A 24,160-nucleotide genomic window follows, 5' to 3' on the forward strand; every position below is an offset into this window, starting at 1 on the left:
CGCTAGTGCGTTCCGAGAAAACAGGGAAACCACAGATTCAAGGGGGAGTTGTGGTTCAGGACGAAATGTCCCGCTGAGATAGGCCATATGCTGGACTTTCTTTTGGATTGCTCTGTTACTTTCTGCTCCAATCTGCAGTTTTGTCCAAACTCACCAGAGCGTCCTGTCAGTGTGTCCTCCTCCACCTTCTGCTGCTCCACAAAGAGCCGTAACATATCGCTGAACTCCTGTTTCCTTTACTACAAAGTCGAAGAGCATGAAAAGGTGACTTTGTTATCGTTTCAAAGCTTTTGTGCCTTTTGGAGCCGCCCAGCTTATTGGCTCAGCCGAGGACCACCTATACAGGTCACCATGCTGGGCATCAGTGGCTGAAATCCGGGCATGGGATCAGAGATAAGAGATACATTTTTGTGTGCTTTCATTCAACACGCCCCTCTTTTTTTTTATGGAGCTTAAAACTAAAGGGTGGACTGTTCAAGCCTTTTTTGATTGCTGTTTTATTTAGGTTATATGTGATCTCAACATGTGACAAGAATAATTATGTCTCTTTGTTTTAAGAAAATATACGTTTTGAGTTAGTCATGTTTTGTAATCCTGTTTTCACAATGAAGTTCTTCACTGAAATGCAGCCTTCGTTACTTATTTGCAAACCAATGACTAATAGAAGAACATTTCTTCCGTAAGTGTCTCTATGCAGCTTTCCCTTAAGGCCAGCTGGTTTTTTGTTTTAAAAACTAAACCAAACAGCCAACCTCATAACGTTCAGCCTAATTTCTGCTGCAGCACAACACATACAGCGATGCCTCTCTACAGCTTAGAGAAACATAATGACAGAGAGCTTATCAGGTGTTTACTTCGAAAAGAGAGTCTCTGTTACGTAACTGTCAGCCACTCTCTTTGTTTTGGAATTAGGCGCCCATTGTTTGGACATGTTGTGCTTAGGAGTCTGAAGGGATCACTTATTAATTTGCTTAAGTGGTGCCAAGCCTTTGTTTTTCCCCTGACAGATGTGCATTGATTTTCCTAATTATCCCAACTCTTTCACCAGAAGGTTGTTTTCATTTTTATGTCAAAATTCGGGGATGTTCCTGGCAGTATTTCTCCTTTCAGCAGCAGCCTGCATCTTGAGATGCCGATGGATTCCCCTTTCTTTCATCACATGAATTTTGTAACAATCGTTTCGTTCAGCATATCACATTTCAGCTGTTGCACAACCACGGCCTCTTCCCAGCTGATGAAAACGGCAGATAACAGGAGATGAGAAAACTGGAAAAGATTACATCTCCTTTGTTCAGTCGTGAGAGACAAACCATAAATTACGTCCCCGTCTTCGAGAACACGTTTGTGATACTAAAATACGAGGACGTTTGTTTTGGCATTTTAAGCAATGCTTGTGGCTGCGGGAAAAGTAGCAACAGTGTTGAGGGGTGCTGGTCAATCAGGTGGCACACCTGCAGATCACTCTGCATGAATTGCGACGCGAGGAATAAAGTCGACCTGTTTCAGTCAACACCATGGCAGCCAGTGTTTAAATTCACCTAGGCATGCAGACCTAAAACAACAGCGCACTGAAGAGGACAGGAGTCTGGAGAGATTTGTGGAGTAGGTTTCCTCGACCATCCAAGCATCAGACTGCCAAACGCAACAGAAAGCGTCTAATATAATCATGCTCCACTATCTGGCTAAATTCAATGTCAGTTGACAGATAAACCTTACTCGATGGCGAGTGTAAAGTCAGGTGGGCGGAGGCCGTTATGTTGTTTGTTTGGAGGGTTTTTTGCGTGGAACCCGTTTGCGGATTACACTTTCCTGTAGCAACATGACTCTCGAAGCGTTTCCATTGACCGTATAATTGTGGAAATTGGAAAATGGTTTTGGGCTCATTCTGAAAGCTTTGTTTTGTACTTTACGTTCCTCGCGTTGGTTTCCAAGTGTAGTTTCTTTATGCTTTGTATTGCTCAACATGCATACTTTTTGTTTTTCACCTGTTGCTTTCTGGCTCTCAGCCTCGTACTTTCGTTTGGTGCTCAGTCATGCTCTGTTTTGTTTTGGTGTTCTTCGTCTGAACCTCGTATTCTCCTGGTGTTTTCCAGCTCCTCCATTTGAGCTCCTCTCTAGCTGTTTTGGGTACACTTAATCACTATAACTTGTTTCCCATGCCATCAATCACACCTCCTTTCACATATTGCTTCCAGTTCAATCAGTTTCCAGCTCTTCCTATAAAAGGTTCCTGCCTCTTGTAACGTCATTGTCTGACCGTCCAGATGGATTTCTGGACGAAATACTCACAAACACGTCCCGAAAAATGACGGAAAACCTTAAAAAAATGTAACTTGTTACAGCTGCAAAGTGTGTGTACGTTGAGGCAAACGTCTCAACGGTTTCGGATTCATTCAAAAATATTCTCCTTCCTGGACGATCTGGCTCTCGCCCTTGATACTGTTTTAATTTTGACCCTCGTTTCACCAGCAGTTGCCAAAAATCCTCCCGACACACTCGCCTCAGATCTAAACACATGAAGCTCACATTTAAAGTCGGCCTGTTGGTGTAGTGAGTCATCATCTAGCGTGGCTGCAAAAACGCAACCCGATGCGTCTCTGAAAGTACAGTTTGCCATGGCGGGATACCTAACGGCGTGTTGTAAATGCTGCTGAAAATACTTCAGTGGATATTGTGACTGCTATTTTTTTAATGAAGTGGGTTTGATGGCATTTGCGGAACCATAAATGTTCCAAAAAATATATATATATATATATGAACAATTAACAACCTCAGACTTTGAGTGTGCCGGCGTCCTTATTCGAAAGCGGCTCCCGCTCTGTTTTTAACTCCCCTAATGAGATGGTGCGTCGAGTCTGTTTCCACATTACGGAAACGACGAGAGGTCGCCTCAGCCTTCTTGATTGTGACATCACCGGGCGACCCACCGCAGAGAGCGAAAACAGGGGAAAGCAGGAGAGACAGAGGCAGAGAGAGGAAAACAGAGGGGCAGTCTGGGTGGGAGGGTTGGAAAGCAGCAGTGACTTTGTTTTTGTCCAGCCCCAAACAGCCCCGCGGCGACCACACCCACTCAGAAATTCCTGCTGCAAAAATACTTTGACTTTTTTAGCAGCGCAGTCAGAAAAACATGTATGGGTTGTTTTTTTCCCCCACTCATGTTAGAAAATGTTTTGTCTTTGCCTCTACAGGGGCTTGAAAGGGACATTTGAATGTTTTCCCTTGTTTTTAAAAGAATTGTATTGAGTTTAGTGTTGTGCAACAATACATCTGGTTTTGGTGTAGATAATTGCTTAGGGTAATTATTAGCAAAACTAGTAATTTACATCAAAACTACCAAGTCAGGGCACAATCTAGTTAACAAGAAAATAACAGGCAAATAGTTTGAAGTTTGAAACAACAAAAAAAAAAAAGATCTGAAAATGGAAATATGTTCAATAATTAAAATATGACTTGAATCTGAAAAGTAGTTTTGAACATTTTGTTTCAGTTTCAAAACCTTTTTCTTTGAGTTAATTATTTTATTTTTTTTCTTTCGAACAAACTTTCTGGCCCCAATTTAGCTCCATATTTGTTCCCTAACGTTGTCTGGCAAACTTCAAAACCCTTTGGCACAGCAGCTGGATTTTTACTGAAAGAAACAAAACAACTTCTCCAATGCCCAGCAAATTGACTTTTGTGCAGTGGATTGAGAGTTTTCAGATTTTGGTTGCGAACTCTGCAGAAAGGTTAGGATTGGAAGCTCTGTGTGCGAGTTGCTGAGCAGATGGTGCTCCACACAGCTGGCCAGGTTTGGCTCAGGCCGCTTCCCAGATTCTGGGAAATACTTCTCAGTTCAATTTGAAACAACTGATGGATTTCAGCTGATGGAGCTCCAAAACATGGAGTTATGACTTTATGCAGCTCTTTTACATCTCTTGATGCTTCGCTTATTAGCTCAGCAGGGGCCCAGTGACCAGAATTAACTTGTTCCTGCAGCTGAGAAGAAATTAAAATTTGGCATACATCTTGTGAGGGTCCGTCCACTGATGCTTTAACACACCGCAGACTGAATCCTCCTCTATCGGCCAGGGATAACTTGGAAGCGGGGAACGTAGAGGATCAGCTCCATCCTTCAGATTGTCTGGGAACAACAGCTGGGGATAGAAGGACTTCATGGTCAAATCCTTGCCATCCACAGTCAAGATGATCAGATTGATCAGATTGAAGTTATAGTGTCTAAAAAACACAAATTAAGTACTTTTTTAAAACCAATGTGGGTATTAAATGGAGAAACTGTGTCTGTTGCCTGGATGCTGAGCCACACTGATCCCAGGAGACACAACAAAATGTGTGGCTTTCATATTCCAGTTTTCCACTGTTTTTGACGTTATTTCAATTGTTTTGTTTTTCGTTTTCAGTAAACGTCCAACACACTGGCGGTACGGTGTGTTCAAAGTTTACTGTAGTGGGGAGTGTGCAGGAGAAAAAGCAAGACATCTGGACAGGAACCGATCCGAGTGCAGCGTTGACCGCTAAGCTCCTTCCGACTAGCCAGCAGCAGTTAGCAAGCGCCTGGTGGTGTTTGCTAATTGCTGCTGGTTAGCCTCAGTGATTGGGTGACCTTAGTGAAAGTGTTCCTAAAGGGTTAACAGAGGAGCGCTGCTGTGATGACTCCCTGAAGGCAGGAGTTTTTAAAGAGACAGAGCCCCAATTTAAAGGCATCAAATTAGAAAGTAGAGCTTCTTTCAAGTCCTATTTGGCATATATCATTTTTATACCAACTGAAATTAGCATAGATACTTGATTACGCTATAAAACAACACCATGTGCCTGGAAATCACATAACACATTGATTCAAACTATTATTACGCTCTCCCATTTAAATGTTTCATTGCATCATAAATTTCGACCATTGAAGTATATTGAAAAGACTATTTTCAGATATTTGATATACATCTGTCCAACTTAATTTAAACTGTCGTATTTATCTATGTTGTCTTTTAATAGCTCTTTAGAACTTGTTTTACAGGGGAACATTTAGAAATCAAAGTCTGGAGCAGAAAGGAGGAGGAGAGGAGCAAGGGAGCGGTGCAGGGGAATCTCAGATGACCTCATCCCAGGGAAAACTGTCAGCTGGTTTGGTTCAGATGGAGGCCCGCGGTCACAGAGGTAACTTCTGCTCTCTTCGGGGCTCAGTACTGGACGGTGATGACCGTGAGGGTCGACCCACTCCCCCCTCCTCACATAGCTGTGCTCTAGTGAATTATGACGTCAAACAAAGAAATGCTGACACATTTTTGTCTTCCTCTGTATCTGTGTGGTTTAAACGTTGTAAAGGTCTCTGCGCCCTCCGTCATCTCCGGTGGGTTTGGTGAGACGAGCAGGAATCCCCTCTTCTTTCCCACCGCTCAGCGTGGACCGCTCCCCGTTTCTTTAAACTGTTATTACAGCCATAATTCTCCTGCTGTTGCCTCGTTTCTCCTCTCACCTTCCTCTCCACCCCTCCCATCCTCTCTGCTGCGCCGCGTTATAAATAACACGCTCCCTGCTTTTACTGGAGGTAAAGCCTGAACACCAGCATTTAATTAGCGCAGCCAAAACAGATGCTGGCGTTTCGGTTTGGACGCGTCGTGTTTGTCAAGGCAGAGGCGCAGAGGGGAATTGTTTGGGTCCGTCGCGGGGACAAAAGCAGGCCGGGAATGACAATGCTGCTCCGAGAGAGCTGGGCTTATCCCGGCCGGCAGCGTGGATTTCCTGCCTGCAGTCCACTTTCAGTCCCATCAAACACACATGGTCTCACACACAGGACCCTTCCTGAAGGGTTTGGGTCGCTCTCTTTCAACCGAGTCAGTCAAACCGGATCAAGGTTCCACAATTCACTTAAGTTTTTGCAGATTCTGCCATCCCAGATGTCTGTTGTTTTTCTGTTTTTCTTTAACTTAAATATTAAAATATTTTGTTGAGCTATTATTTCTTCCACTTTGTCACTTTCCCTTCAGCTTACAATCATAAAATACTTGTGTTGGCCCATCGTACAAAACCCCAATAAATACATTAATGAGACAAAAAGATGAAAGCAACTTTTCTGTATAGTTTGTTAAAACTTTACAGACGACTGGGGTTGCTAGGCGAAGGGCAGTGTCTGCTGATTTGCGACGTTACAGTTGCAAAGTTTTTGAAACGGCTCATTTTCTCTACACCAAAAAACATTGATTTATTGCCACAAAAAAAGAAGAAAGAAACAAAGAGTAGTGACCCAAATGAGAAGTACAAAAATGTGCAAAATATGGATGTAGTGGCAGAATCACTCTGTGGAACCACTTTTTTGGGCACTGCAGAAGCTTGTTAGAGATGATGAGAAGATAGGTGGAGCAAAATGCAGGGAAGAGTACCTGGCTGTGACAGGAGATGCAGTGGAATAATTTAAATCCAAGCAAATTCATGTGTTCAAATTGCCTCGTCGAAGTCCAGACGGAAATCTGACTGAGAATCTGACCGAACCCAAACTAGCAAAGAGAAAAGGGGATGAGGGGTCGTCAGTCTTGATGTAACCCACATTTTCCATTGAAATTTGTGATCATTGGGAAATCTGTGTTTGTTTCAGAACTTTGAATTCCAATGAAATACCTCAAAACCACCTTGAAAACTTGAGAAGGTGTTCCGGCGACGCACCGTGATCTCTATTGTTTGACCAAATGGCAACACATACAACCTTGTAATCCTGCACCAGCCGGAAGGAGGCTTGTAAAGAGGAATCCCCTGTGATTATAGCAAAGACGATACATTCCCCAGTAGGCTCACAGTGTTGTATGGGTTAATGATTTTGTGCCTCTCTCTGCACACACACACATTCCTAGAGGGACCTTTAACAGACACACTGAGGATGACTGTTTTCTTCTCGATTGCCATGGAAACGTTAAACATTTCGGTCTGTTAAGTCGACGGAGCTGTGACTCATTTTAACCCCTCCCGGCTCGGCCGCTTACAGTACCGAGCCGACTGTTCCTCCTCACCCTTCCCCCCCACCACACGGTCTTCCACACACACTGGGACCAAAAAAAACCAAAACTCGTGTCAGAGCCCTCGCGTGTCATTAATCATCTCACTTTCATAACCTGCCAACAGGTCTGATATATGGGGGGAGTTAATTAAGTTTCAATTACTTTAAATGGAAGCAGAATGGCGATCCGTCACCCCAATCTCACGGGGACATAATGGACACAGCGTGCATTCATTCTCTCTTGGCTGAAAATCTTCCTCAGAGTTTTCCATTGTTTGCCAATGGATCATGACAAAGACCGCTGCGAGCTAATGCTGAGCAGAAAGAAAAAAAATAAAAAAATCGGAAAGGGAGGAGGCGACCTGAACCATATGAGATCCATGTGTCGGAAGATTTTTTTTTTTGCCTCAAAGGTGGACAGTAATGGGTTGAGGCGATGTGTCAGAAATAGCCCATGAATCCCGACAGACAGGTGATCTGCGGCCTCATCCCAGCAGCTAAATGAAGACATTGACCCACAAGTCGGCGGCTGAAGATGGAGCACACGGAGCGAATTAGTCAGGGATAAAGTGGTGAAGTGTTACATATGGTTAGGATGGTGAAACAAAAGCTTTAAGCATCTCACAGACCTCTGTTCAATCTGTTATCTGAGAATGTAAAGAGTATGGCCCGACTACCAAGGCGCAGTGAGAAACTCTCCACCTGAACTGACAGGATGAGCAAAGAGATAATGAATCAAAAAAGCAGTCAACACTCCGGGAGAGCAGCAGAGAGAAGGGTAACTCTTAAACTTGCACTTCCCTCTCTGACCTTTATGAAAAAGGAGCGAAAAGTGAGCAATTGTTTTTAAAAGAAAGTTATAAAAGAAGTTCATCAAGTCAGAGTTCTTCCATGTAGGAGACTCTACCAGCCGCGTTTCCGTTACAAATGCGTGGAAAACTTTGTTGATGTTCCGCTAACGTCGAAGAGAGCTATTTCTCAATCGCTGCATCCATTACATAAGAAACGCAATTCTTTTACTCATGCGACAAGTCATTAAAAGACACGCGCCGCCATGATCTCCCTGCCCTTTCCAACTACTTCCTGTTGTCGTCTTCTTCGTGGTTTAGCGCCAGCAGCAACATCTGGTTGTTGGTCATGTGACTCGCGTGACATGGACAAAAAAAGTGTTTCCATTACAGTTTAGTGAAATTAACCAATTTCGATACTTGCTGAAAGAAAACAGCTCAACGTATCTATCTATCTATCTATCTATCTATCTATCTATCTATCTATCTATCTATCTATCTATCTATCTATCTATCTATCTATCTATCTATCTATCTATCTATCTATCTATCTATCTATCTATATCTATCTATCTATCTATCTATCTATCTATCTATCTATCTATCTATCTATCTATCTATCTATCTATCTATCTATCTATCTATCTATCTATCTATCTATTGTAATCAAACCAGCCATGTTGCTTCAAGCCACAGCCCACCCAGCCCCGTACCACAGCGCAATCTGTAATTAATGACAGATTTCTTCCACAAAGTTCGCTTTAAACGTGAATGCAAGAAAAACATGACAGACTCACAGGTAACTGGCCCCTTGTGACTCACCCTACCTGTCTCCATAATTACGTGTGTGTGTGCGCGTGTGCGTGCGTCACATAGAACAAGAGGTGTCAGGTTTCCTCTGGGCTGCATGGGGTCAGGGGACAGCGTCAGGAAAACGAAACATCTCAATCGCAATCAGTAGTTTTCTTGATATATTTAAAATCCAGACTTTTCTTTTCTCCCACAAAATAAATGTACAACTCAATCTCAAATCAGCATTTTTTTTTCAAGTCATAGTAACCCTATGATAGTGATAGTAACTAGAGAGAAGTCAAAGGCCAAGGCGCAAAAACGTCCAAAGCGTGCAGAAGGAAAAACCGCTATTGATCCCACCGAAAAGCTAAAAAGTCAGTTTGGAATGTGGAGAGAAGCAGGCAGCGCCGGAGCTGTGTGGCCGACTGCAAACAGCAACGGGAGAGGGTGGAGGAGAGGCTGGCTCTCGTGCAGAGGGGTGGGACGGACTGTTTCACAGAGCATGCAGCTTCATTCACTCTGCTGAAAAAACTCACACGCACACTCGCCTGTCCCTTGGAAAGCTGTTCTCAGGCCGAGGGGGGGAAAAAAAGGCAAGGAGCAGCAAAAGGAGAAGGCAGAACGCTTCGCTGAGTAAGTTGCTCAAGATTGTCATGCAGCAAAAGCAAACATGTTTGGATTGCATTGGCAGGTAGAGGAAGCATACGGTTGACTCTGATCCTTTTCGATTCTGTTTTAGTGAAACAGCAGGCTTTTCCTCACACTCTTTCTGCTCTTCCAGCTCATCCTCAGTTACTTTTCTGCTTGTTTGAGCCGCATGTGTGCTCGCAAATGCGATGGTACAAAGATCTGGCTTGCCTGTGCAGGATGGGTGTGTGAGGGATGTGAAAACTTCAGCTGGACAACAAGAGCATGCAGCTGGAGTCTGCGACTGTTTTTTTCCTCTCCGCCTGGGTTATTTTCTCGTTCTAGTTCTTCTTCTTGAGGTCTCTCTCGCTCACCCTTTCCCCACGCCTTCCATCTCGAGCCCTACTTTGTGTCTCATCCTGCTGATCTCACTGTTATCCCAGGTGGTTGGATGGTCAGGAAGAACTGATACCAGGGGAGTCGCCAGTGAGGGACTCTCACCGAATCCTGGAGAGAAATTTCACAGCCGGTGAAATTTCTCCGGCCTTCCATTCACACTCCCTTCCAAGCGGAGACAACTGACGGGAGTGTTGTGGGGGAAGATATCTACCCACTGGGGCCAACCTCACCATGTCCCGGAGGAGGTCTACAGGTGATCTGGTGCCCAGGGACATCTCTGAGATCTTGGCCAAAGAGGCGAGGGCTCAGCGTGGACAGAAGAAGTCGGGAGGCTCCCTGGGACAAGCCTTCAGCTGGTTGAGGAAGAGCCGGAGGAAGAAGAACCTCGGCAACGGGGTGAGCCGAATTCCCACTGGGGTGGCGGATAATAAACCGGGACTTCTCAACCACGACGCCACCAAGGGTTAGTGTCCTCTCATGGCTTCTCTGTAAATGCTTCACCTCACTGCAGCTTCGGTGTCATGATGATGTTGTAAACCTGTGAAGATTTTGAAAGTTGGAAACATTTAAAAAATAAGAAAGTTCCCCACCGACTAACAAACACAGGGCAAACTTCAACACGATCTCTTCCTGTTGTTGAAGTTACAGAGCAGATTTTCAGCATGAAGGTGAAAAAAACAAATCCAAATCTTTTTTCTCATAGGGGTAAGATAGTTTGTTTTTATGTTTTGTCCTGAAAAAACTTGCTCATTGCCCTGTGATGGACTGGTTACCTGTCCATGGTGTACCCTGCCTCTGACCTGTTAGCCGCTGGAGATGGGCACCAGTACCTCTCCCAGCCCCACTCGGGTTAAGGGTTTAAGATAATGAATGAATGAATGAATGGATGAATGGATGGATGGATGGATGGATGATGGATGGATGGATGGATGGGATGGATGGATGGATGGATGGATGGATGGATGGATGGATGGATGGATGGATGGATGGGATGGATGGATGATGGATGGATGGATGGATGGATGGATGGATGGATGGATGGATGGATGGATGGATGGATGGATGGATGGATGATGGATGGATGGATGGATGGATGGATGGATGGATGGATGGATGGATGGATGGATGGATGGATGGGATGGATGGATGGATGGATGGATGGATGGATGGATGGATGGATGGATGGATGGATGGATGGATGGATGGATGGATGGATGGATGGATGATGATGATGGATGATGATGGATGGATGGATGGATGGATGGATGGATGGATGGATGGATGGATGGATGGATGGATGGATGGATGGATGGATGGATGGATGGATGGATGGATGGATGGATGGATGATGATGGATGGATGGATGGATGGATGGATGGATGGATGGATGGATGGATGGATGGATGGATGGATGGATGGGATGGATGGATGGATGGATGGATGGATGGATGGATGGATGGATGGATGGATGGATGGATGGATGGATGATGGATGGATGGATGGATGGATGGATGGATGGATGGATGGATGGATGGATGGATGGATGGATGATGGATGGATGGATGGATGGAGGGATGGATGGATGGATGGATGGATGGAAGGAAGGAAGGAAGGAAGGAAGGAAGGAAGGAAGGAAGGAAGGAAAAACTTGCACATAAATGATTCCAAGAGGGGGAAAAATATTTTCAAAAATATGTGTTTGGTCTCATGAATCTTCTCTACAGGTGCATCTCAATCATTCACAATAGTATTGAACAGTTAATCAACTTCAGTTCGTCAGTTCACGTATTGAAACGCATTGTCGTGTAAACTATAGGTTAATTATGTAGACTGATGTTTTCAGGCCTTTATTTCTGCAAATTATGTCAATTTTCCACTTATAGTTCATGAAAGCATAACATTTAGCATCATTAAATGTTCACTAAGGTACATTAAGTCAGGCAGCTGCATCAGAACCCATGTCAAATTTATTAAGACCGACCCGTATATTTATTTTTTTATAACCCATTTTACCATTTTACATTTTTATTCCAGAACAAAACTTTGTCAGTTTGTCTGTTTCTACTTTCATAAATAACCTGTTAGGTAATTGTATACTTTGACTTTTCCCCTCATTTCCATTGATTAATATTATGATAACTTCGGTGCAGGTGACTCTTATGAAATACGTAGGTGTAGAGGATCCGGTGAAACAAAAGAGATGGAGAAAATGTGCTTTTTGGGGGACATCCACGAGTACACTTTTTTGTTTTGTCTTTTTCTATGTCAGTGAAAGTTTCACAATTCAAAAGATGCATTTCAGTTAAACTATCTCCTTCCAGGTTGTTGTGGTTTTTGTAGCGGTCTAGCTGTGGGATGAGCCTCGTCGGCAATAAAGTTTGTAAAGTGCTGATTTTAGTGTTGTTGCAAAGGTTTCGAGAGGTGTGTTTTAGATTTTGTACAAGACGTAATCAAAATGTTGGAGATAGCCTTTTACTTCAGCTCCCATGGGAAACTCAGAAGCAGATGCTAATGTTAGCATTGCTAGCAGCTAGCAAGCTTTCTCGCAATGCTGACAATTTGGTTTTCATGGAGACGTATCTGCCAGCCCAATGAGTAACACAAGAACTGCTGGGTTTTTTTACTTCAAAACCAAAACCTTGGAACAGATTCCTCACATTCATCGTTTATTTGACAGGCTGGCTAACACAATAACGAGACGCTCACTTTTACTGGCTGACAGGAAGTGCGCCTGTGGAGGTTTTCTCCGTTCGCTGAGGGTCTGTCGCAGTTCGCCATTGGTGTTCTCCTAGCAGTTCCTTTGTTCTTCTGTAGATCAGCTTTTTTTTTTAAGTCTTTCTTGTTTCTTTGGCAACTTTGTTTTGGATTTTCTTTTAATCGCAGCCTTCACGGTGACGATTCATATCTGAGGAGTGTGTTGATAAAAAAGTGAAGAGGGATTTATTCTTGGTCAAGACATCAGTCTCTACATCTGTATTTTTGCCCAGTGACTCACTGATGCGACTCAGGGGTCTAATTCCCCTTTTTTTCTATTTACTGGTGCGTTTGCTTGGTCGGTAGCACAGAGATTACCCACACTCCCCATTTCCTGTTTTTGTTCCATCCCTGTAGTATTCCCTTTCTCTTTTGTCGTTCTGTATGTGTGTGTGTGTGTGTGTGTGTGTGTGTGTGTGTGTGTGTGTGTGTGTGTGTGTGTGTGTGTGTGTGTGTGTGTGTGTGTGTGTGTGTGTGTGTGTCATTGTCATAAATTCAGATTCACTCCAGGACTTTTATTGATTTGTCCAACCAAAAAGACGATTCATTAGTATGCTCAACATTCTGGATGGGTAACAAACTTTGGCTTCTTTTTCAAAAGCCAAAGTTTAACTTGTAATAGTGCTAATAAATCCTCAGCAGAGGATGTGGTCAAAGGCTGACATTGGAAATGTGTGGGAACCATGTTTTTTTGGCATTTTGTGTCAGGGATTTTTTCAGCGTAAGCCTGAAGAGAACAATGTCAGATAGGGCAGATTATATTTAGGACTTCCAGCTTCTTCCCTGAAGTAGTTTTTAGATTTTGGTGAAGAAACATTGCTCAACTCAATGAACCCCGGAGTCCGTTCACTGCTTTCCTGTTCAACTTGGCTGAGCTTATACATAGAAAACCAATCTGTATCGCTTTCTTCTTCTTTGTGGTTTTAGGCGACCTATCTACCCATACCAATTTTACTACCCCACGCTTGGCGAATCACAAAATAAGGCGATTAAACACGTTTTTCTGGTTTAGTTTAACTAGCCTGTGGTCTACAACTCTGCAGACCTGGAGGTCTTCAGAGGGGGGGATTCCAGCGAGAACTAAAGTAACTCTTGACGACAGTGAAAATGGCTCTACACTGAAATCACTGAAAGCATTTTGGAGAACTTCAAACTCTCTGACTCTGGTGTCTGGTTTTTGTTTTTTTGTTTTTTGTTTGTATTAAAAGAATCTGTGCTGAAATAGTTTAATATTCGACTTGTAATTGCAAGAAATTGCTTCAATAGAACTTCACCGACAGCGTAATGTAGGCTAAACAGTGTCATGCAGAGAAACGCCATTCGGTACTTGAACAGATGAGGAACAACTTTATTGACATCTACCTACTGGTCTGGTAAAAGTTACCAAGTCATTTCCTAGAGTCAGGGACTCTAATGAACTCACAGTAAGAGCCAAAACACATAAATGGTAAAAACTGTAGCAGTGGAGAACATTCCCGGGTCGCAATCCTTCCGAAGTTACTCCAAGAGCACTTCGGCGACCAAAAGCAACATCTACCCAAAGTATCCAAGCGAAACTTCTGAGGCCAAAACTCCCTCTCATCAAAAAGAACACAACGTGTTTCCCAAGACTTTTAGGGAGCAATTACATGGACTGATGAGATGGAGGGAGAACTTTTTTACAATTGCAGCTGGTGTAAAAGCTGGTGTAAATGGGATCAGACGTTCGTTTCTCCTTGTACCTCAGTGAAGCTAACTTCTTGGTCCTCCTGTTGACGCTGGACGTCTCGATCCGCATCTGCCTCAGACGCGCCACTCTGCAGTCCGGCTTTGGCCGGACTGCAGAGACGTTGAAGATCCTGTCCAGTTTGCCCAGTCTGTTTTCACGTGCTGAATTCCTCTGAGCCTCGCGTCAGAGCGTGTTAGCGTGTGTGTGCGCGCACACGGCAGCCGGGATGCCAGATTGGGCCCAGAGTTATGCGATGCAGGGGAGAGATTACAACGAATCACAAAGCCCTATTCAGTCTAAAGAGGACTCTTAGGGAAGCACTCTCTCAATGCTTTTTTAATTAGAGTAACTTCTCAGAGCAAACACACACACACACGTTAACAAGTCTCACATTCTCCACGTTTTCATCAAACTTGTTACTTGCTTTTTTGTAATTTGCATCTGAAAGTGTTTTGTTCTGCACTTCACCTTAACAGCTACGGGCGTGAGCGCGGATGTCTCCGCATGGACGGGTGCAACCCTGTATCAGAAGCTGTATCTGTGTTTGTGTGTCAGCGGCGTATTGCCGGGGCTTAGGGCGGCGCCCGCATTCATTACATCACCGCTCAGAGCATAAGGCCTTGAACAGAGAGCGCTGCGACTACCTGCTATGTGACACATAGCATGGCGCTGTTCAGACCCTGAGGTCATTTTCGCAGTCCCACGTGTGCATCCATGTGCATTGTGTGTGTCACAGACCCAGGCCTTGTAAAACTGTGCTGGTAATGCATGCCATTCTTTTTATTTGCATGCATGTGTGTGGCTGCCACATCACAAAACACGGTCGGGGTGTGTAGGTTTACAAACTGTAATGCAGATTACAGGGCCTGGCAGAGCAACCGAGCTTCCAACGTCTCATTACGCAGACAGCATTGTATACAGCTTTTAGTTCTATTACAGGCCACAACTGAGGCAGGCTGAGGGCAGCGACCGAAGTGTGCCGGCGTATACAAGTTTAATGCAACCCCGCCATGATGTCCCTGTGCAACCATCATTCACCACACACACACACACACACACACACAGCGTCAAGCCAATGAGAGAGGTAATTTTACCTGGGTAAGCAGATACCTTCGACCCTCATCCATCACCGCAGACCTGAAGGTGCAGCTCTTAGGTAAATGTCTCCCATGCAACGACATTGCAAGGAACGCCTTACTGTGGCAGGAATACTGCAGGAATACGCTCTCATTAGGGTGTGGCACGGCAAATGTCAAAACACACTGAAATGGGGTTAGAGACATTTCGATGGTTATCTAATTCTGACAATGGCCTGATGTCATAAAAAAAATAATAAAATTTTGTTGAGGTGTCAAATTTGTCAACAAAACATGGCAACTCGAGAACAATTTCCTTTCACACTTCAAAATAAGAGTCTCAGCCATACGGTTTCAAGGCCATCCAATTAAATAGCTTATACCTGCTTTGTCACTCTAAGTCACCCTAATAACAGCGTACTTTATCTCTTTGGGATATTTTGACCACTTTTCTCTCCTACTTTTTGTTGGGCTCGCTTTTTAACTTGCTGCAGATGATCCTGTTTCATGAAGCACATTTAAACAGATTTTTGTCCACTTGTACCAACAAGAAGGCCAGATGCAAATCAAATAGACATCATAGGCAGTTGACCGAATTCCTCCAGCTTTTCTTTATAAGGTCGGTGATAATGTTTTGTTTCATTGGACATGCAGGATGTTTGAAGTGGTGGAAGAGCAGCTGGATCGCATCACCCTGGACTGAGGGAGTGGGTCTCTGTTTACACTGAGATACACAGTTAATTTCCCCCTCAGGACAGTTCGAGTGCATGTGTGTGTGTCTTCTTATGTAACATGGATTAACAAATACACCTGTTGAACTCTGCTTATTCTTCCCCACTGCATCTCTCTGTGTGGAAAGGACAGACAACCCAATGGCAGAACAACCTGGGAGTTTAATCAGTCTTCAGCAAATTAATCGTAAATCCTCTGACGATTTCTGCATGTTACAACTCAATGAAGTGCTGCTTCATCTTCTGCTTCTCTGGGTCTCTTGTGCCTTCACAAACTCTGATGTTTATCTTATGCGGCTCGGGGCATCTTACGGGAATTATCACAACATCTACAATCGGCAGTAAATTTAGCAGCAGTGATTTATCTCGGTGCCTCCATTTGGCCCCCTGCTGGGCCCGCGGTGGCAGTGCGTGTCTTTGAAGCGCACACCTTGGAGGGTGTGCATAAAGGGCACGCTTGCAGAAGCTGTGACTGGGTGGATAATTTTCTCTGCTGCTGGAGATTAGCCTTTTGGATTCCATCCCCTTTGAGGTTCACTGAAAACGCTCTGTGTTGAGATTAGACCCATGTTTCCGGCAACGCCGGCGCCAGTCGCCTGTTTGTGCCGCAGCATGTCGAGGGGATTAAGTGACACCTTATATTCACATCTTCATGTTCGAGCCCAGCTTAGGCAGTAAACCCAGACGCAACACTGAGGTTTGCACTGCTGCTTCGGAGGACTGGGAGTCAGGAATATACCTCAAACGTAGAGAAAAATGCAAAAACTTTCTTTGAAACTTTATTTCCTATGAGACACCAAAGGACATGTGCAAGCTATTTTTCATCCATACAAAAACATCCAGGATTCTGCATCAGGAGCAGTTTTATTAATGAATGTAACACAAAGGGAATTCTCCCACCACTGTCAGCTTTTTATGTTTATTTGGTTTTAGAGGAAGGCAAGAATATTTTTGCAATCTGGAAAGTAATAAAATAGATAAATACATAATCTATTCCATGACTAGAATATACTAGAAGTTGTGGTTGTTGCATGAAGAAAATGTAAAGTCTACATATTTCTTTTAATCCGTTAATGAATCAAACCATTCCCCACTCTTTTTCTGGTTTAACAGCAACCTGAACTGCTATGGCGATGGCAGCGCTTTGCCACTAGATGGGAGTACTGAGCTGACTGGTTGATTTTCAGAGCTCCTCTGTAAAGACATGGATCAAGGTCAAATGTTGCAAAGGTAACAGAATGACGGGCAGAAATGATGATTGCTTTATCTTCCAACAAGTCTTCCCACGCCGTTTACGTCGACCGCATTGGAAGGACGCAGAAACAGAAGCAGAGCATCGTTCACGGCTTCTGACGGTAACCCTGACAACCAGTTTCCCTGACAGCAACGTGTCTCCACACCAGAGTCCTTTAATGTGTCCACACACACACGCGCATGCACACACGCTGTTGTTCACCTGCGAGTTTCTTGCACCTGTCAAATGGTGACGTGTGTCATAGACTTTGATGGTTTCCCCGTTGACATGGATCTGGGGCGTGTTACGCAGTGCGCTCTGTCTGAGACGGTTCTCTACCAGCACCAGTGTGCTGGGCGCGGTTCTGCTGGGGCCGCATTAAGAGGCCGCATGATAGCAGATCACTTTACAGCCCAACACCAGCGCTGAGATACATCCGCCTCTCAGCAGTCATATTTCACCGTCAGAGAAACTCTTCCTGCTCTCAGATTAACGATCGATACCACAAAAAAAAAGGCACTGGAAATGTTTCTTTGCACTACGCCGACTTTTAATGATAATTAAGGATATGAAGTCGTTCTTTGACATTTTTACTAAAACATTCTGATGTGTTTGGGAAGTGATTTGTTTTAGTTGTATCGTCTGGTTGTATTTATTTCTAAGTGAGTAAGTTTTACCAATCTTTTGATACAAATAAGTAAATTTAAGTCACAAAAAGGTGAAGTTACTTAACTTTTTGGAGTAATCTACCTTTTGTGAAGAAATATATATTAATTTTACTTTTTTATTATTAAGTACGTGGAACAAAAAGTTCCATTTACCTAATTTATTCAAGCCTATTTAGATTTCTGCTAAGCATAATTTCCAAGATGTAGATGATAAAAAATATAGAGAAATATATATTTGCATTCATGGTGTTTGAATTTACTTTAAAAATCTTTAGTGCAAACTGTGAGTTGTTTTTTTATTAAATTTTTTTTCTTAGTGTGAATCCGACACGTCAGTTTTTCAGTCATCTTCCTGCAAATCAGCTCTTTACTTCATCTCCTCTGGCTGTTCTCAGCACATCAGAGAGATCTGGGAGGAAAACATGAACATGGCGACCACTCTGATGAGCGCGCGGCTCCAGTTTCTCTCCCTGCCTCCGCTCCCATTCGGCTGGAGGAAACCGGGAGACTTCCTGTGAGAAATTTCCCATGAGGTTATCGCTGACTTCCGTCCTGAACGATGCGCGTGTCATCTTCGCCCTTTCTCGCATCTCTCTCTCCAATGTGATTCTGGGTGGATGGTATCAATTCAGAAACTCCAGAATTAAAGTCATGCCGACTGAGTGGCAGCAGCGGCTGCAAGTGTGTCAAAATATCCGCGAAGTACAAGAACTGCTATATTTGCATCAGCGCCTCTTAACCACTGAGCCTTTTTGACGTTTTGCCTTTTTTGGTGTGTTCAACGACAACTTGTTCACTGGATTGTCTGAATATCAAAACTCCAAAGTAATTTAGAGGGTTACTATTATGTAAAATTGAGATCTACATCAAGTTACAATATTATTATTCATCAAAAACATGCCTTGATTCTTTCATGCATGTTTGAGAAATCCTAAAGTCCCCTGCGCCAACCATTCAGCTGTGTGAAACACCTTTATGGATCATGACTGCAGTTTCCAAGCTTTCGTCTCACAGAGCAGCTCACCCCTGGGACTCCCCCAATCAGCTCCTTCAGACTAGCCAGCAGCAATTAGCAACCACCTGGTGGAACTGCGCGTGTGCTGCAGCGCTGGTAAAACATTAACCAGTTAACAGAGCAGCAATGTTGTAACCACTTCCTGTATTGCAGTGGTTCCCAAAGTGTGGGAGGGGGCAGTGCCATTACAGGGGGCGGGGCGGCACAGGAAGCCGTTTGGATGAATGAAAAAAAAAAGACTCTTTATAAAACAAAAGACAAAAAAAAAAAAAACTCAGGCTCTAAAATTCCCCATCATCTTTTTTTGTGTAAACCATCTGCCTCTGTGTCTGTATTTTCTCCGAGCGCAGCCAGAATGCTCTCATCTCAAAGCCAGCTTTGATCACTGGCTCTCTGGCCTACTTTTCCTCAACCGGAGTCTGCATGTGTACGTTCAGAAAAATCACAGCGCGTTATTAAGCACGTCATGGCTGTTTACGGGTTTCACTTTTCTATCAGACGAGCACGTTTGATGTGCCGCTCTCTTCGCGCCGGTTCACCTTCTGTGTGTGTGAGAGAGAGAGAGACACAGACGGAGGAATCTGGGTTCATCCAAGTTATGTGGACATGACCTGCCGGCTGCGCTCGTAACGTTTGGCAGCACAAACAACCGATCGCCTCTCACACCGGGACTGTGGGAGAAAGAGGAGCGTGTGAATTATTGAATGATCCATACGATGGAGCGCAGCGCGAGAGAATCCTCAGATGTGTGAAGGCGCGGTTTGAGAGTGCAGAGAGGCTGAGGAGGAGTGGGAGTGGCACACACGCATACAACACACACACACACACATGCGTGCAACACACTTGTGCGTCTCAGCGTTGGATGTTGCCATTCTGTCAGAGGCTGGATGCACACGAGCAGCTGGGTGTCAGCTCAAAGACGCTCGACTGATTTGAATGCGCTTGTGTGTGTTTTTCCTCTTCTTTCTTTTCTGGATCTGCATGTTTAATAAGAGCTCTTGTAGGAATGGTGTCAGTAGGTCTGTAGCTCAAACAGGCAACAACTTGGTGTGTTTGGAAAGGTGGAATCGTCAGGAATGGTTTGAACGGCGGGATTCAGGAATGCCTTGCCGACTTCCACTCAAGCCGGTGACCGCGGATGTGAAGTTACCAAGGAGTCAAGATGCTGTAGACGCACTTTAGGAACAGCCCCGGCATGGGGAACAGCATCCAGAGGAAGAAGAAGAAGAGCGCGCTCACCGAAGAGGGTTCTCCATCGGTGACCCCGAGTCCCAAGCGGCAAAAAGCTGCAAGCTTTCGTCTGCTGGGACGTGTGGACAGACAGACTCCAGGTAGGAGGACAGCAGAAAGAAAGGAGGTGTTGGTCATCTACAAAACAGCTTTTTTTTTTAAATAAAATGAAAGAGACGAGGGTGAAGTCATCTTATGTAGTTTGTTGTGTCTGTTGGTGTTTGTGTGGTTGGTCATGCTGTAAGCTCTTTTTGGTGACTTTATTCCCATGCTGACTCCATCTTAGTCAGCTTCAAGCATCCCTGCTTATTGCACAGGCGTACAAAAGAATGTGTGTGTTAGCAAAAGTGGATTTTTTCCCCCCTCCTCTTTCCCTGTGTTTTGGTCCGCTGGTTTGGACTTCTTGCTGACAAATAACTAGTCGAGCATTTTGCAGACCGAGTCCGACCACATCCTCTTCCTTCCTGGTGCTAACACAGTCTGCTGGACTCACTCTCAGTGCCAATAATGGAAATATTTTTTTCCCCTGACTGTGCGGAATGCCGTACCTGCTATGGAAAACTGATCCTTGTCTCTGTTAATTGTTCCCGAAGCGACAAAAAAGAACAAACACCACCTGACGAACTGGTTGGACACAATCGCACATTGACAGGCATGCAAAGATTATGAGATAATGCTCAGCGATGTGAATTGTTTTTTGCACTCAGGTTCTGCTGACGTAACCAGTTTCTCAGAAGTGGATTTCCATTTCTCGCTTCTCAGTTTGAAGGTGGTGGACATTGTCTGTTTTATTTAGGGCTGTCCAGGGTTTGGCATGTTTTTACTGCATCCTTCAAAAAGCACACCGAACGATATAGACGCGTCTCTTATAGAAATGCTGCTTTAAAATCCTTCTTAGAGTTTTCCATGTAATTGTGGACCACACAAAAATATGCACAAATTACTAAAGTTTTTTTGTGCTGCTGTAACCATTAAACAATCTCTCCTCCAGTTCAATTTTATCACTGGAGACACATTGTTGATGTTACCATTATAAAGTAACTTGCAATTAAATAATGGAAAAGATCAATGTGATTTTCACAGTCGGCAGTGTTGTTGTTAGCAACTGCTGAAAGTACCTAAAACAATTACTTTCAATCAAAGTCAAAGATGTTAAAGTCAAATACACAGAGGGCCAAAAAACCAAATTTGCTACAAGCCGAGGGCCGGACTGGTTCAACGTTTATTAAAATATATTGAAATGATTGCACATAGCCTATTGAACCAAGACCTAAAAGTGTATATTATTAAATAATTAGATGAATAAAGCAATATTTTGTTATGGCTCTGTCAGTAATTTCAAGAGAAAACATTTTCAACAGGCAAACAGCAAAAAATTTTTATTGTTTTGAAAAACAAAATATGTTTCTTAATGTCAAGATAAATAGGTAAATTAAGGTGCATTATAAACTGAAAATATCATCTGGGGGCCACAGATGATTAATTCCCTTGACTTTGTCACATTTGCCATAGCTGTTGCTTCCAGTCTTCAAGCAACTGGACTGACACCGTTTTGCAAATACACCATGCAGCTGTTTCAAATCTATTTCCCATCCACTCTGCACAAGGTCCCTCACATGTCCCTTATTTTCTCTTTGCAAAGATAAGACTTCCAACAATCTGTCTAATAAAACGGTACTACTGCAATGCTGAATTATCACTGGATATCCTTGAAATACCATCCCTTCTCTGGCTTTTCACTCCCTTTCCACTCCTCTCTTCTTGCCTCGCTCAGTGACGCTATCTCCTTGACCTTCGATCGCTGCCTAACGGGCTTATCTCCCAGCGTTTGAAAGGTGAGATATTTGGATGCGAACGCACTACGACTTGCGCTCCTTCAAAAGAAAGCTGTTGACAGAATTAGGGAGGGAGGACGGAAACGAGAGCAGAGATTACAACGGCGAGGGAAGACGAGAAGAGAATGCGTATAGTCTTATGTCTAATCCGCCTGTTGACGTCCCCGCCATTTTAATTTCAGCTGCCTTGTTCGGAAGGAGTGGTATTCCACATGTCATTTTCCTTGCTGGGGAAAGCTCGCCTGAGCCGTTTGATATCTGCGAGCGTGGCGAAGACGCTCTCCGCTCCCTTCGTGGTCCTCCCTTTGAAGATCCCGTTCAATGTGTGTCACTGTCAAAGTCAGGGACTCCCACCCGAGCAGCTTAGGCAACACACAGTAAAATAAGGAGAGGATGACTTTTCATCTCTTCTGTCTTGTCCTCCCACCATCTTATCCTCCAACACTAATCGGCTGTGTTGAGCTCATGCTTCTCATTTAACTCTTATGGACTTGAATCTACAGAAGCATCTCAGTCAAAGGTCTTACCTACAATACAAAACATACTTGTTTTGTATGGTGTTGACATTTTGAGTAAAGTACAATTTAGTTTGGCATTCTGTCCTCAATGTCACATCAAGGGACTCCACTGGATGGCTCATACCAGATTTATATTTTCTGACGGACGTCACCAGGCAGCAGGGCCGTGCAGAGACCTTTGGAGGGCCAGGGGCTCAAAGTTACAAAAGGGCACACAGCAGTAGCAGACACGTCTGGAAGTGTCAGAGCAACATTGCAATTGACATATTGATGAACCGAGCAGATATTTGGGACTTACACGCCTACATTCTCGCCTAAAAACATTGTTTCCAAATCACGTTGTGTCATTTAAATCAGGAGGAGCGCGACAGATGAAACATGCATGTTGTCGGTTAAGATACGGTACAACACACATCTTCAGGCTGACGTCTGGCCACACGTTTCCTCTTTTTATTCTCCTCATAACAAATATAGCAGCCGGGTCTCTGATATTTGTAAGGTTCTGGTAGATCTGCGAAATGGACGGATTTCTTTTTACCAGAAGTTGAGTGGTCAGTAAATGATGTTCACTATCTTCCCCAGCTGGGGACGTGTCCTCTTTCAGATGAGAGAAATCGTCTTCTAATCCCTTTTTCGTCGAAGCAGATGTTGTCACACAGTCCTTCTCTGCTACAGTCATCTCTTTCAGAGTGTGGTCGTCTTGAGTTTTCCCCGGGAGGGAGGTTTGTTTTCCGGCTGGAGGAGGATTAAAAAGGTAGTCATCGAAGACATTGTATTCGCAGTCGTCCTGATAGCTACTTGTTTCAAACTTGATGCGAGGCCAACGGACACACAGAGAAAAAATTTTAACTGTTTTTTTTTTAAACTAGGGGATGCCCCTAGTGCCTGCCAGGCGGTGTCGTGTGTCTTTCGTGTGCATCTTCAGGTAATGTAAGATATGTAACTATCGATGTCATTCAGATGGCAACAACAGGTGCTTATGACAATAATTTGATCATTTGGCGCAGTGGCTAAAAGACGGAGGCGTAATGATGGAGCCACATCCTCCGGCGACCTTTGCATTGCAAAAATGTTCAGCATAGGTCATGGCTGAGTTGAGAGAGCACAAGTAGAGCAAGCCTATTGTCCGACAAGGCGTCGGTAGAGAATAATGAATCTGAAAGAACTTTTAAAGAAATGCCAATAAATGTGTTAGAACACAATTTGTGCAGAAGTACCATATTTTAAGGAGTATGTATTTCTGTTTACATTTACATCTCATTCCAAAATGGTGACTGGAAAAATCATTGATAATCAATGAAAAGCTATTGGTTGGAATTTCAGCAGTAACACTCTTTGCATAGTCGCTAACCATTCGTTTGCTTGTTTCCTCTGGTGTTTTAGGGATTCATCGTTAGTGATGAACTCCAAGTGTTTGTTGTTGGAGGGCTTTCCTGCCATCACCCTAATCTTTAGCTCTTATCACAGATTTTACATCGCATTCAAGTTGGGACTCCAGAATCTTAATATTACTTGCAAGAAGACGAAACCTGTTGAAAACCAAATACTTTTGAGCTTAACTGTGTCTTCAACAGAATAATCTTGTTGTAGGAAATGGAAGAAATTTGACAGGATTTTTTTTACATTTTTTTATCATTATTAAATGGTCAGGAGTTTTAACGTACAGCCCTAGAGGATTGACTCTCTTTGTGTTGATCCACCGAGTCGCTGGTGTAAAAGCCACGACGTTCCTCATGGGATTACACTTGTTCATTCATTCCCTCGCATGGCCGGTTACAGCCTGTCCTAAATCAAAATTTTGAACTT

At 43.8% G+C, this 24,160-nt stretch overlaps 1 protein-coding gene across 14 annotated transcripts in view; it reads left to right on the forward strand.

Annotated features, from left to right (window-relative positions):
- Positions 1 to 24,160, forward strand: part of kiaa1522 (KIAA1522 ortholog) — a 54,760-nt gene that overhangs the window by 7,097 nt on the left and 23,503 nt on the right. For 3 of the 14 annotated variants that reach the window (XR_008607752.1, XR_008607755.1, XM_055056029.1), the window contains exons 1-2: positions 5,044 to 5,148; positions 9,630 to 10,048. The exons of 3 other annotated variants lie outside the window; for them this stretch is intronic. Coding sequence is in view for 1 of the 11 variants with exons in the window: in XM_055056029.1 (XP_054912004.1) it covers positions 9,817 to 10,048 (232 nt within the window). In the remaining 10 variants the exon portion in view is untranslated. Of the gene's footprint in view, positions 1 to 4,986; positions 5,149 to 9,071; positions 9,193 to 9,629; positions 10,049 to 19,266; positions 20,103 to 24,160 lie in introns of those variants that run through there. 8 more of the 14 variants (XR_008607761.1, XR_008607764.1, XR_008607763.1 and 5 more) reach the window with 5 other exon arrangements.

This window comes from Poeciliopsis prolifica, unplaced genomic scaffold (assembly GCF_027474105.1).
Source record: "Poeciliopsis prolifica strain line A6 unplaced genomic scaffold, Auburn_PproV2 SCAFFOLD043, whole genome shotgun sequence".
NCBI classification, from domain to species: Eukaryota; Metazoa; Chordata; class Actinopteri; order Cyprinodontiformes; family Poeciliidae; genus Poeciliopsis; species Poeciliopsis prolifica.